Below are 14,808 nucleotides of genomic sequence, written 5' to 3' on the forward strand. Positions count from 1 at the left end.
TGTTATTCTCCTTTACAAAATATATTCACACACCTGCTCTAGGTCCATGAATTTCTGAAGACCTTCAGCTTACCAATTAGTAGATGTTTTCTTCGCTTCATTCTCCTTCAAAATGTTTAGAGTTGAAATATAAAGGGCAAATGGTTCCAGAACATCAACACTAACCTGTTCCACATTTTCTATGGTTTAAGATTCAGCAATTCAAAATCCAGAGATGGAGGCAAGGGTTCTTGACTCCAGTGGCAGGAACATCTGCTAAGAGACTACATTAGCTTTTAGGATACTGGCTAGTCACCTCCATATGCTTCCCTATCAATATTCCATTCTCCTTCAACTTCAAGGTGCCACATATTATGCAATACAATATTGCACAAACATTGTTTCGCAGATACTGATTTCTTTACTAAAACTCACTTTGGGCTGAAGTCCACCCCAAATTTGGCTGTGTCGCTATACTTTTGTATCAGCAAACTACATATGAAACACCTAAAAAATACACATTACAACATTCCCATCACATAGATAGTATGCTAATACTTTTCTTCAATACAACTTCCTATGTACTGAAGAAACTTGGCACAGCTGTTAAATAGATACAAGATGAGTAGACCACAATCCATTGTGATACCTGGTTGGAATTTTCTGTTTTATGCCATGAGTCTTTCCACAGTGGCTAACAGTCATGGCAGTGCATCTAAGCATGCAATAGCACTATGTCTTCCCATACCTCGATGACTTCATACTCTTGGCTCATTCCAGGTATTGGTTACATCTCAGCATCCAAGACTCCTGATCCACTTGCAATACCTCTGTTGTATCATCACCTTATTTCAGTAACTCACATTCATAAAAGCTTGCCTAGTCATCTCCACTGACATAGCAATCACAAGACTCTTATTTCCAAGTAACAAAATTCTCTCAACTGCCTATGTGCCACTTTTTCACCCACTGGGCCACATAGCAATAACCCTCTATCCTGTTCCACATGCATGACTTCACTGGAGGCCTTTACAGTGGCACTTCAGGTTACATTCAACTCGGTAATCTCAGCCTCTCTCACAACTAATTTTGCTTCTAGACTCCAACACATCTCTATTGTGCAAGTTCGATCCTCATGAATGGTTCTTGTTACCATAATGTTTCAAAGACTCAATAGGTGATCCACCAAAGTCGTAATCCTCTTTACCACACCAGTTAACACAACTTGTCACAGTTTTTGTTCAATCTGACTAGCACATCCAGACACTTCACAGGATACTTTCCCCATCCTTTGGATGGACTATCCTCAGTATGCCTTTCCATCATTTCTGCTTATTTCCAGGATTCTTCAGAAAGTCATTAGGATCTCCACAGGTTTCATCCCAATTTTGACTTGACCCAGAAAAATTGTATTTCCTTTGTTCTGTATATTAATGCTGCTCAGCCGTTCTCTTTTGGATCCCTACCCTACTTCTTCACACAGTGCAATGGCCAGGCTCTTTACCCTAGTCTGCCCAGCCTTCACCTGACTGCATGGAAATTGAAAGGAGCATCCTCGTTACCATTCCAGTCTCCGAGTCAGTGAGATCTGTTCTCCTTGCTGCAAGGGCCACCTTCCACTCCCCCTCCTAGATATCAGTGTTCATGTTTTATTCTTACTGGCTCATTGCCTACTACCATACACCCCTTACTTGTCTGATACCACACCTACTGAACCTACCTCCTCCACTTGTCAAATGCAAGCCTCAAGACACCTTCAGTGTGCTTCCACTAAGTGGTGATGGAAAACCAATCTCTCTCCACCCCCTGGAGACCAGCCAGGGCCTAGGGATCTCAGTGTATTTTGGACCAACTCATCACTGTGCCCTTTTGTTTCACTGAGCACCACTTCTCTCGCGTACCTCACAAGGATGAAAGCTTTTCTCAAAGCCATCACATCAGCAGAGAGAATATTGAATTCCAAGCACTAAAACTCCTATCCTCACACTCATTTCTTTTCCATCTGTGTCCCAGCTACATAACGCACCTGAAATTTCTTCCTGAGGTGATTCGGATTTTCACCTCAACCAAACCATTTTTCTACCATTCTTCATACCTCTCCAGCAGAACACTGCCTCCATTCTCTGAATTGCAGAGGAGTGCTATTTTTTTCTCTCAAGAAAACCTCATCTCTCCATCATACCAATTGCTTTTTTATCACTTACAACCCGGCCAACCTGCGATCATCAGCCTCTAAACAAATCATTTCCATATGGGTTTCTCATTGCATAGACTTCTGTTACTGTAAAATAAGTCGATCACTTGATGGAATTAATGCACATCATTTCATGCACCAGCTTCTTCAGTGGCCCACCTCTGTTAGACTCTGATAGAACATCTGCAAAGCGGCAACCCCAGTTCACACTTTTAATGAACTTTCTTGCCTAGACCAGAGCCTAACACCAGATGTGTTTGTTTATTAAACTTTGAAATATCGCCAAATCTTAACATAGTTCTCAGTGGTTTACATCAGTAAAATTTCAAACAAATGAAAAAAAACAGAACGCCATAAAAAATAGGATAGCCACACAGAGAATATAACACACCATATAACATACAAATATTAATTACACTGTTCATTTAAGGAGTGCCTCAATTCTCAATAAATATGATCCACTGGCAGAGAATCTGCTCCAAATGCCGTCTGAAAAAAAATAGGTTTTTAACAATGTCTTAAAAGCCTTAATATTTATTTCAGACCTAATGTGCCTTGGGAGACTATTCAAAGATTGGGTGCTAGGAAAAAGAAAGCTTTATTATGAGTAGATTCCCAGTTTGGTACTTCCAGCTGTAAATAGAACAATCTGTCATCCAGTATCTTATTTGCTCCTTGATCTTCACTACCACCCTTTTACAAGGAATAGCTAGGGACTCACCAACAAATGTGCCTGCATCTTCCCTGCTTGTCTGCGGAGAAAGCAAAGTTACTTACCTATAATGGGTATGAAGGAGGGAAACGACAAAATAGCCATCCACTCCTGTGGTAGGTTTTAATTATGATAAGCTGGCATTCTCCCTGAGGATCCCAATCAGTTAAACTCTTTAACTCTGTAGCCTTAATGTTATGAAGTCAGACTCTGTAGTTCTTTGAACAGGTTTCTTTAGTAACTTAAATATAGAATAAACACTTACAGTTCTGAAGATTTGAAGGCAGTTCAGTCCTTTACAGAATCTTCACATATAGCTAGCACATCCTGTAGTGCTCCCACATAACTTGTGGGGGATAACGCTGTGCTTCAGACTTAGTTACTGAACCTAAGCTACATTAGGCTATCTGATTTAAAGGGTGAAAACCTGGTTAAGGAACAGTGTTTGTTCTAAGGTTTCATACAGCCGTGTGCTGCCTAACAAAATGAATTCTGTTCTCTCACAGAGGCTGATGAGAGGGTGGGCTTCAGCCACAGGCAGTAGCCAAATCCACTGGGAGCTTGAGTCCATAGAACACACTCTGTTTACACACCTTAAAACAAGCATTCTATATATGTAGCTCATACAAAAAACTGCTCATAGGAAATGGAGAATTTAACCACATCTACCCTCCCACCTTCTCTAAGATATCTTTTTCAGCTAGAGACAAAACTGATTAACAAGAGGAGGAGCCGCCACTGAAGGTGGGAATCCTTGCACATACTCAGTAAGCTAAAAGCTTACTATTGCTAGGGGAGAACACTGACACATAAGTATGGCTTCATTCTCCTGCTGACTAAGGAGCACCTCCATTACAGGTAAGCAAATTCACTTTCTGATAGACAGAAAATTTGGTTCTGCTTAATGTCCTCCATTCCATGACAAGCAGAAACAACTTTTTTCTTAAGTTATCAGAATTCTGCAAAAAAATTAGTCTACCTTGAATCGGAGTCACACATTTTTATAATACCATTGTACTTTCCCTACTGCTACTATTTTTTCAAATGAACATTATTACAGTACATTGTTGAATTTTCAGTTTTGCTATAGCATCTTTTATTTGAGCTGCACTGTATGAATTTGGACATCTGGTAAATCTCTGGGTTTTTTTTCCTTCTATTTTAGGCCTTTCCTCAGACAACAAAGAATGTATTTTGTATTTGCTCAGATGCTAGCTTCTGTGTCCGTCTGGCTTATAATAATAATTCTGATATTCATCAGCCTTTATCCTGATATTCTCCTGACAACTATAAAAAGTTTGAAAGAATCAAACCAAAAGGTATGGCCTACATATTATCTCCAGGAAAATTGAATGCATCTAGGGAAATAGGCCCTCCCCTCTCATATCTAGATTAATGGTCATTGTCTCCAAATATGTTAAGAATACATTGGGAAGAGATCCCTAACTGTAGCCAAATCTATAACACTATGTAACACTGGGTAATAAGTGTTCTTTCTTAATTGCCTGTGCTATAAAAGTATTGAAAATGCCTATCGTTCCCCTCAAACTCTGCTTTTGTGACCAGGACATTGGTGTTTTGAAATTTACCTTTTTGGCAGAATGTTCCAAATTGATTCTAAGCTGAGTAAACTAAAGCATGGTAGGGTATTGCTGTGTGACAGACAATACTACACTTGCTTTTGCGGTTTAAAAAAAAAAAAAAAAAAAAAGATTTACCACTTGACAATTCAGGTGGTAAGGCTTTCTGTGGCTATGTGTGGAGGAAGCATCGCCCTTCAAGATGGGCTCTGCTTCTGCCACAATGTGGCCAGTCTGGAATTGCCTATAACTAAAAACATGAGAGAACTAACAGACATGAGGAGAAGAACACACCTGAAATTCGTCTCCCCACCGGCTAGAGGATGCAAATATAAGAGATACAATGAACAACTTCTATCGTATCAAGCAGCCTTATGGGGCAAAGACCTAGAAAAATTAATTACACACACAAACAAATATGGAGAATTTAGGAAACACCTAAAAACTTACCTGTTCTCAAAATACCTAGGGAACGAACCAGGACAATAGCCCCCCTTCGTAATACCATCCCAAAACCGAACTTGTAAACTGTTAACCCCTAATCACTAACTATGAATACTCCATTCAATTTATGGAATTTTTCTAATTCTTTGTAAGCCGCATGGCCCTGCAGCATACGAACTGTTGTTATCACGATTAATGTTGTTATAATCAGATGTACACTGCTATACTCTGTAATTCGCTGTCTGTACAGTTTCTCTTTATTGTAAACCGCCTAGAAGTCGCAAGATTGTTGGCGGTATATAAGAATAAAGTTATTATTATTATTATTAAAAAGAGTAGCATCTCTTCTTTGACAGCTAACCAAGGAGCATCAAAGCTATGCTGCTCCATAACAGGAACAAGTACCTGTCTCTTCCACTGGCTTACTCCGTGTACCTCAAAGAGGCTTACAACAGCACCAGAACCTTACTAGACGCCGTTCTGAGCTCCCCTGGGAGAACGGTATAGAAAAGTGAATAAATAAATATTCCTAATGGATCTCCAAGGCAGTTTTACTAGATTTCCCTGCTAGCTCTGCCGTTGGGACAGCAGGAACACGAAATGCACACTACCAAAGGCGGGACTGGCCACAGCGAACCGAGTTCTCTGTGGGGAGAAATAAACGTCAAATGGGAACCGCTAGTGGATCCCCAGAAGGTGCTGATGCCACCACTGCACATCAAATTGGGCCTAATTCTAACAATTTGTCAGAGCTCTAGATAAGGAGTTAGCAACCTTCAAATGTCTTCAAGACATCTTTCCTAATCTGTCTGAGGCAAAGGTCAAAACTATATGGAGTTGGTTGAGAATCTGCTGAAGAACTACCAGTAAAATGGGCTGTAGGATGTTTCTCAAAGTCCATATCCTTGATGCTTATCTTGAGACATTCAAGGAGAATATGGGAGCATACTCAGAGGAGCAAGATGAGCTTCGAACGCCATCACCAAGGACAATATAATGAGAACATGATGGAAGACTACATCTGGGGGCTGATTCATGAAAGTGACTTAACAATATAATCGCAGATCTCAAAAGAACTACTCACTTCTAAATCTTCTGTGGCCATCTTTTTATAACTTCAATATAAATACATAACTGATTCATATGTTGCTTTTTATGAAGTGAAAAGATGAAATTTTGGCATTTTTATGTATTCATAGGTCTCATTTATTTGCATTTCCCACTTTGAAATCTTGTCACTACAAGAGATTCTTAGATAAGACACTTTCATTTCAAGCTGGTAAAATAAATACTTGGCTAAGTAAAACAATCTCAAAGGGTTTTTCCTATCAATCCTTTAGGAAAGCAGTAAAGACTTATCTTTTTGACAAATTTGTTACTTCTTAATTTGCTTTTGTACCTCTGTTCCTGGTTACTTTACAATTTTCTGTCTTGTTGCTTATACTTCACTGGTTGTCAGTTGTTTCTTTATTGTGAATGCTTAGAACTTGTCATGGTATTGCGGTATACAAAAATAAAGTTATTATTAAATATATAAATTGCAAAATTTGACTATCCTGGTCACAAAAGCAAATTTTTATGAAATAGACATTTACTATACTTTTTAGACATGAGCAATTAGGAAATTATACATACTGCCCAGTAACATGTTACATGTATAACTGGGCATCTCCACATTGTAGTGTAGTGCTCAGTTCTCAGATATTTGATCTGTTACAGGAGACTTTTATACCCACTGTTGGCAGAAAGGAAATGCCATATCCAGATTCCCAGGAGCTGCCTTGTGTATGTCTGTCATGCCAATAATCTTGATTACTTTGGGGATAACTTCATTACAGGGTGACTACATTAAATATCAGAGCCTATTTAGACTGTTTATAAAGAGCACAAGACAAATCTCAAAAGAACACTTCTGTATTAAAAATCTATCATAAATGGAAAAGTATCAACTAGAAAATGACATGGAAACAAATTTGTGTCTATCCCCATGGGATCTGTCGCCATTCTCGTCCCATCCCTGTGAGTTCTAACCCTTTCCCTGCCAAATCCCTGCAACTCTGTCCTCATCTGTGGAAATGAGGGACAGAGCTTGCAGGGATGGGACAGGATCAGAACTCACGGAGATGGAGATAGATCCCATGGAGACGGGGGCAAATTTGTCCGCGTGTCATTCTCTATCAACTTAGACACTGAACTATGGTTAGCAAGTAATGCTTTGATATGGTAATAAATTTTAATTGGGTGTGATATCTTCTGTAAACCAAATTCCTTTTTGTATAGGAAAGGGTATCAGTAGATTGGAGTGCTTTTAAGATTATTAGAATCGCTTAAGCTGTCTTTTGGATGTTATATTCTGTTTTTCACAAAAATGACAAAGGTGCCTCTTTGCCTTTTATAATATAGGCTTTCAGAACTATTCCTAATAGAGCACAAATTCTTTTTTACAAACTTGTTCCTGCTCTGAAAGAGTGTAAATGTACATGTGTACTCTTCATATGTATTAGCATATTTTATAAAATACTTGTGCCCAGAATTCTACAGTAATAAGAGACATTATTGGTGTATAGAATGTTTTATGTGAAGGAAATGCTTTAAAAATTGACCCTTAATATTCAGGTAGGCCAGAAGGGAGGACGTGTATACCATTTACTTTTTGAGGGTAATTTTATAACAAGGTACCCTGGTTTGGAAATGAAGTCTGGTTTTCTCCAAGGACCTGCAAGATGCAGTAGCCACACTAATGGATGACATCATCATTGAAGCATGGTGTGGAGATGTTCTCCCAACATTTCTTTTCCAGAAACATTTGGAAGCACCTGACTGCACATGGGCAAGTCTTCCCGTCAACTGCCATCGTCATATGGGATCAAGTCAGTCTCTTTTCTTTTCTGCAGAGCAGAGAGATCAGATCCTTATAGTCTTGCAATTTTCATGGGACCACTGCATTTTACCTTTTTTAGATAGGTTTTTCAGCATTTTAATTTTTTTTTGCCATGGCTCAATAAGCCATCTTAGACCTTAAGATTGCAAGTCAAAGTTGAATTTTTGTCAAGATTGAGTTTTATGTCGCCTTGGCTGTTTTGTTTTGTTTTTCAATCTTGTCCCATAAATTTTGCAGTGCTTTTAAGAAATGTTCCCAGTGCTCCATAACTGTGTCCCTCACGGAGACCCATAATTGGTACTTGCAATGTCTGTGGCCAAACCTTAATCCTCCTCATAAACTCTTGTTTACAGATGTCACAAAGTAGAAGAGATTGTGAGAAGCAGTACAAACTTTATTTCTGGCATCAAGTCTGGTCCATTGATTTCAACATCAGTCCCAATGTCCTCTTGAGTTGCATGAACAGTGGGGATGCATTATGTTTGTTGTTACTGTCATTTGATATATCGCTTAGTCCAAAACATGGGTTAACAAAATTAAAAAAACATAAAATTAGGAAAAGAACAAACAGGATTTAAGAAAAATTCATTAAAACAGCTTAATTATAGCTGCAACTACAGTCATGTGAAAAAATTAGGACACCCCATGAAATATTCGGTTCTTTCTTAAGAAATGTTCACATATCGATGTCAAATCGTTTTTTTATTTATCTCTGGAAAAGAAAGTGATGTAATTGCAGGTAAACAACAAAAATTTCCTTGATTTACTCATGAAACAAAAGATATCCACAAAAATGTGTTTTCTAACTGAGAAAACTGAGAAAATAGCTAGTGTTACCCCATTTAGCTGAAATAACTGCAGTGAGACGCTTCTTGTAGCTATCTACCAGTCTCTGACATCGGTCTGAGGAAGTTTGGCCCACTCCTCAGTGCAGAATTCTTTCAGCTGCGAGATGTTTGAGGGTTTTTTTGCATGTGCAGCCCGTTTCAAATCACCCCACAGCATCTCAATGGGATTAAAATCAGGGCTTTGACTCAGCCACTCCAGGACTCTCCATTTCTTAGTTTTTAGCCAGTCCTTGGTGGATTTACTGGTATGTTTTGGGTCAGTGTTGTGTTGCAGGGTCCAGTTCCGCTTCATCTCTAATTTTATTACAGATGGTCTCGCATGTTCCTCGAGCATGGTAGATTCCATGATGGTGAGTTGGCCAGATCCTGATGCAGCAAAGCTTCCCCAAAACATGATACTTCCACTGCCATGCTTCACAGTTGGTATGAGGTTCTTTTCCTGGAATGCTGTATTTGGTGTACGCTAAATATGTCCTCTTTTCTGGTGTCCAAATAATCCATAGACACATCTGTTCATAGAACACTATTCCAGAAGTCCTGTTTGTCTACGTTCTCTCTGGCAAACTTCAGTCTGTCCTTGATGCTTCTCTTAGAAAGCAAAGGTTTCCTCCTTGCACACCTCCCATGCAATCTAAATTTGTGCAGTTTTTTTCTGGCATGCACTTTCACATCAACAGTAGTACCAAGAGCCTACTGTAGGTTCCGTGATGACATTTTAGGGTTTTTGGAAACTTCTTTTAGCATCTTGTGGTTTGCTCTGGGGGTTAACTTGCTTGGACAGCCAGACCTGAACATGTTGGCAGTTGTTTGGAAAGCCCTCCACATGTACACTATTTTCCAGACCATGGAATGGCTAATGTCAATTTTTTTTGAGATCTTTTTAAATCCCTTACCAGATTTATAAGCTGCTACAATCTTCTTTCTGAAGGCCTCAGACAGCTTTTGATCTTACCATGGTGTTCACTTTCACTGCAGCAGTCATGAGCACACCAAACTAAATGTCTGAGGTTTAATTCAATCAGCTTTAGTATAAAACTGGCTTGGAATCATGGGACAATGGCAGGCAGGAAGATGGATGCACTTGTGTGGTCAAGCACTTCCAAAAGCTTCTGGAAAAAAATGGTGGGGAACATCGATGTGCTGGGATTATATCGATGATGTCAGCCACCACTGTGGATATTCCTCCTGCTGCCCTCAGACACCTGCTACAGGTGAGTAACTTCGCTTTATCTTATTTTATAAAGACACAGGCACAGATGTCTTGATAAAATACTAGCAAAAATTCTAAATAAATCATGCCTATATTTAAAAGGCAAACATTATGCCTGCTGTCCAGCAAAAGTGAATTCATTTGTATAAAATATGCACATAAATTGCTATGCCACACATGAGTCACCCTAGCTCCTCCTTTTGCACAGTTAATACTTTTAGATATCTAATTTTGTAAGAGGTCTTCTATGCATGTATATTGGCATTCTTTTTGTAAATATAATAGAGGTATTTTATCTAGTGTGCCATAGTCACATAGGATGTATCTGTTTCAGCTCATAAAATAGATCCATGTTTGCAAGCTACAAAGGTTCCATCTAGAATTTTTGTTTACTTTACAATTATACATGTTTTGTTTCTAGCCAATTAGTCTACAGACTTTGCCCATCCTAAATGGGTAAAACATGCTTGGTTTGGGAAGTAACTTAAGGGGCTATGTGTATAACTGTGATATATTTGTGCCTACTTTTGTCCCTATCAGTAACTTTAGTCTTTAATTTAGCAAAAACTATAGTTCAGTATGTTTATATTGGCAGTACAATAGTTTGGCACATGTCCTCTCTGCAGCCAGAAGTAAAATTTGTTCAGAGCACCCTCAAGAGTATACGGACCATCATGCACCTCAGTCAGTTCAGCTCAGAAGATTGGGTTGAAGTGCTTATCAAGGATGGAGTTTGTTTATGGTGTCAAAATTTTAATGATACTCAGAAGGGAGTATAACTAATTAGAATTTATTTTATTTTATTTTTTAAATACAAGCACCTATCTCATTGAGTTTTGTTCCAGTTTGCATGGTGCTGGCTTCCCTTTCATCTTCTCTTTCTCCAAGTCCATCATCAAAGGGTATGTGCACCATTAGGATATAGTGTAGAACAGTGGAATGCATATGAGAGTTGCATTCTTGGTATGCAAATCTCTTCCATGCCTATTCATTGTGGATATCTTGATAACACGATCAGCCAAGTGGTTCCTGAGGACTGGTTGAAAACTACTGTATAGTTTCTTGCTGCCGCCAAGCCATAGTTTCTAAATAACTTTACTAAAATATGAAGGAGACAATGCTCTGTACTGCCACCAAGAAAACTCTCCAAAATCAGCCCTTCTTGTTTAGTCATCAAGTGAAATTAATTGGAGCCCTGCTAAATTTTGACATTTTAACAACATGGGAGAAGCAGAAATTTTTATTGAACTGCTTCACTGTAACCCTCTGTTGTACTCGCTATCTTGCTGTTAGACATTTTATGATCACAGGTACAATGTTAAAATACTTTTATTTGAGAGGTATAAGAGGATGTATGTGTGTAGACACACACACACTATATATGTCTTTCTCTAAGGATAAAGTGGCATCATATCCTCACATCTGGGAGACGTCATTCATGGAACCCAGCATGGGCAGTCAAAAACTATACTGTCACTTTAAAAACTTTGACCGCCCATACTGCATGTGTGCCGGTGCCTTCCTACCCAACATCAGCTATCAGGACCTGCAGTTCTTAGTTTTTACACGGAGCTGAGAAGCTGTGTTTTAGAGTTCTCTCTAAGCGAGTCAAACTTTAGTCTTTTTTTAATGCCTTTCCATTCTTCAGTTTTTGTCATATTTGTTTTCTTTCATTTCCTTTCGTTTTATCAAAATATTTCATTTTTCCCCCACTTCAGGCTCTTTTCAGCCTGTCCCAATGCCAGGAGTGTCGGCTTTTTCATATCACAACTACTCAACCTCTCTGGGCCATTGAGCCCTTTAACTTTGCATTGGCATTTTTTCTATCAATATCCAGGGCACCTAGCTGCTTCAAGTGATGCACTTGATGTTAACAGATGATTTAAGGTACAGACCCGCATAATTAGTGTGATCAGTAGTGCTTCCTGATTCACAATTCAAACTGGTTCACCGATTCACTTTGGGTGAATCGATTCAAATCGATTAAAAAAAAAAAAAAATCAGCTTCCCGATTCAGCTGACCCTCACCCCTGGCCCCCTAAAGCAGGAGCGGCAGCACTGCTCTTACTGGCCGGCCGCTGCTGCACCTGCTTTAGAGGGCGAGGAGGGAGGGTCAGTCGGGAAGTGTTGCTGTCGGCTTCCCCCCCTGGCGTCGGGCTTCCCCCCCTGCCTCCCCACACTGTTTACCTTCAAGGAGCAGCCTGCAGACAAGATCGCGGTGCTAACGATCTTTGTACTGCTTCTGAGCTGTTTCCTCCGCCACGATCCTGCCTCTTACGTCAGAGGAGGGGCGGGACCATGGCAGAGGAAACAGCTCCGAAGCAGTACAAAGATCGCTAGCACTGCGATCTTGTCTGCAGGCTGCTCCTCGAAAGTAAACAGTGTGGGAGGCCAGGGGGAACACGCAGGCCTTCCGGGGGGGGGGGAGTGAGCAGTCCTTTGGGGTGGGGGGGTGGGACAGGCCTTCATGGGGCACAGGCAGGGGGGCCTTCAAGGGGGAGGTACAGGCCTTCAGGGGGGACAGGCAGGCCTTCAGGGGTGGGATGCAGACCTTTAAGGGGGGACAGGCTTTTAAGGGGGGGGAAGCCTTCAAGGGGGAAACAGGCTTTCAGGGATGGTAGCACAGGCCTTCAGGGGTGGGGTGCAGGCCTTCAGGGGGGACAGACCTATAGGGGAGGGGGGCCCTGGTGTAGAAGTACACGGAGGGAGGGAAGGGGGGGTTCCCTTTCGCTTACTACAAAAGCTGTCATCCCCCAAGAGTTTTTTTCAACTCCCTCCAAAAGACCCTTGTTTACCAAGAGTTCTCAGCCTTTCTCCAGCTCAGTGCAATAGAACAAGTTCCTCTGCAGGAGAGGGGCCAAGGGATCTACCGTATTTTCACGGATATAACGCGCACCCGTGTAAAACGCGCACACGGGTATAGCGCGCAGAAACCACAATATTATGTATAAAAACTTTTGTATACCGCGCTCACGGGTATAACGCGCATGCTGCCCGACTGTCCTTTCGCCCGCCCCGACTCTCCTCTGGCCACCCCGCCTCTCCTTTCGCCCTCCCCGACTCTCCGTGCGCTGTCCCGACTCTCCGTTTACCCGCCCTGCCCTGCCCCCCCCCCGGCAGGACCACTCACACCCCCACCCCGAAGGACCGCCGACTCCCCGACAATATCGGGCCAGAAGGGAGCCCAAACCCTCCTGGCCACGGCGACCCCCTACCCCCACCCCGCACTACATTACGGGCAGGAGGGATCCCAGGCCCTCCTGCCCTCGACGCAAACCCCCCTCCCTCCCTCCAACGACCGCCCCCCCCAAGAACCTCCGACCGCCCCCCCAGCCGACCCGCGACCCCCCTGGCCGACCCCCACGACACCCCCACCCCCCTTCCCCGTACCTTTGCTAGTTGGCCGGACAGACGGGAGCCAAACCCGCCTGTCCGGCAGGCAGCCAACGACGGAATGAGGCCGGATTGGCCCATCCGTCCCAAAGCTCCGCCTACTGGTGGGGCCTAAGGCGCATGGGCCAATCAGAATAGGCCCTGGAGCCTTAGGTCCCACCTGGGGGCGTGGCCTGAGGCACATGGGCCCAACCCGACCATGTGCCTCAGGCCGCGCCCCCAGGTGGGACCTAAGGCTCCAGGGCCTATTCTGATTGGCCCACGCGCCTTAGGCCCCACCAGTAGGCGGAGCTTTGGGATGGATGGGCCAATCCGGCCTCATTCCGTCGTTGGCTGCCTGCCGGACAGGCGGGTTTGGCTCCCGTCTGTCCGGCCAACTAGCAAAGGTACGGGGAAGGGGGGTGGGGGTGTCATGGGGGTCGGCCAGGGGGGTCGCGGGTCGGCTGGGGGGGCGGTCGGAGGTTCTTGGGGGGGGCGGTCGTTGGAGGGAGGGAGGGGGGTTTGCGTCGAGGGCAGGAGGGCCTGGGATCCCTCCTGCCCGTAATGTAGTGCGGGGTGGGGGTAGGGGGTCGCCGTGGCCAGGAGGGTTTGGGCTCCCTCCTGGCCCGATATTGTCGGGGAGTCGGCCGGGCAAGAGGGCTTGGGCTCCCTCTTGCTCCGATCGCGGGTGCGGGTGGGAGCGCGTGCGAGCGGTCGTTCGGGGTGGGGGTGCGAGCGGTCCTGCTGGGGGGGGGGGTGATTCGGGCGTCGGGCGGGGTGGGAACTATGTAGAAAAACTTTTGTATACCGCGCTCACACGTATAACGCGCGAGGGGTATGCGCGGTAGGTAAAAACGCGTATAACGCGCGCGTTATATCCGCGAAAATACGGTACTGCAAATATTTCCTGATACCAAAAAGTGAAAAGGTGGACCCCCGTGCTCTCAACAAATACTAAGTGAAGGAGAAGTTTTGCTTGGTGCCTCTGGAAATTCTCTTACCATTATTGGAAAACAACAACTGGCTCTGTTCTTTGGACCTCAAAGAAGCTTAAGCTCACATTCCAATGTTACTTGCCCACAGGAAATATCTTTGCTTTCTAGTGGGATCACACCATTTCCAATACAAATTTTTTTTTTTTTTAATCAATTCACGAGATGCCAATTTAAAATTTACAATGCATTATGATTATGAAAGCATTTCTGTTTTGGACATTTTTTATTTCAAAGAATAGATATGGATTTGAGAAAACAATCTATAGAAAGTCTATGAATAAACGCTAGATTTTGCATTTTAATAGTTTCACACTAGAGTCTAAAAATACTTACTATATTCACAATTTTTAAGATTGAGAAGACTGTGCAGCACTTTTTATATTTTTGAAAAACAAACAGCAGTAACGATTAAGTATTCTCAAGAAAGAGGTTACCCTGAATGTTGCATTAGTAAAGGTCTAAATAGTGAGAACAGCAGAGAAAAATGCCTGGAACTACGGAAAAAGAAAACTAAATCTGATGGTTGCAGTTTAAGATTTATCTCCTACGAGACATCCAAAAATATTGAGAAAACATTGATACATTTTAGAAGG

The 14,808-nt window shown here is 42.4% G+C and overlaps 1 protein-coding gene across 4 annotated transcripts in view; it reads left to right on the forward strand.

Annotated features, from left to right (window-relative positions):
- The window catches only part of ATP11C (ATPase phospholipid transporting 11C), a 281,152-nt gene that overhangs the window by 244,142 nt on the left and 22,202 nt on the right, over positions 1-14,808 (forward strand). For all 4 annotated transcript variants that reach the window (XR_004539497.1, XR_004539499.1, XR_004539498.1 and 1 more), the window contains one exon: positions 4,051-4,204. Coding sequence is in view for 1 of the 4 variants with exons in the window: in XM_033944970.1 (XP_033800861.1) it covers positions 4,051-4,204 (154 nt within the window). In the remaining 3 variants the exon portion in view is untranslated. The remainder of the gene's footprint in view (positions 1-4,050; positions 4,205-14,808) is intronic.

Source organism: Geotrypetes seraphini, chromosome 5, assembly GCF_902459505.1.
Source record: "Geotrypetes seraphini chromosome 5, aGeoSer1.1, whole genome shotgun sequence".
Classification (NCBI taxonomy): Eukaryota; Metazoa; Chordata; class Amphibia; order Gymnophiona; family Dermophiidae; genus Geotrypetes; species Geotrypetes seraphini.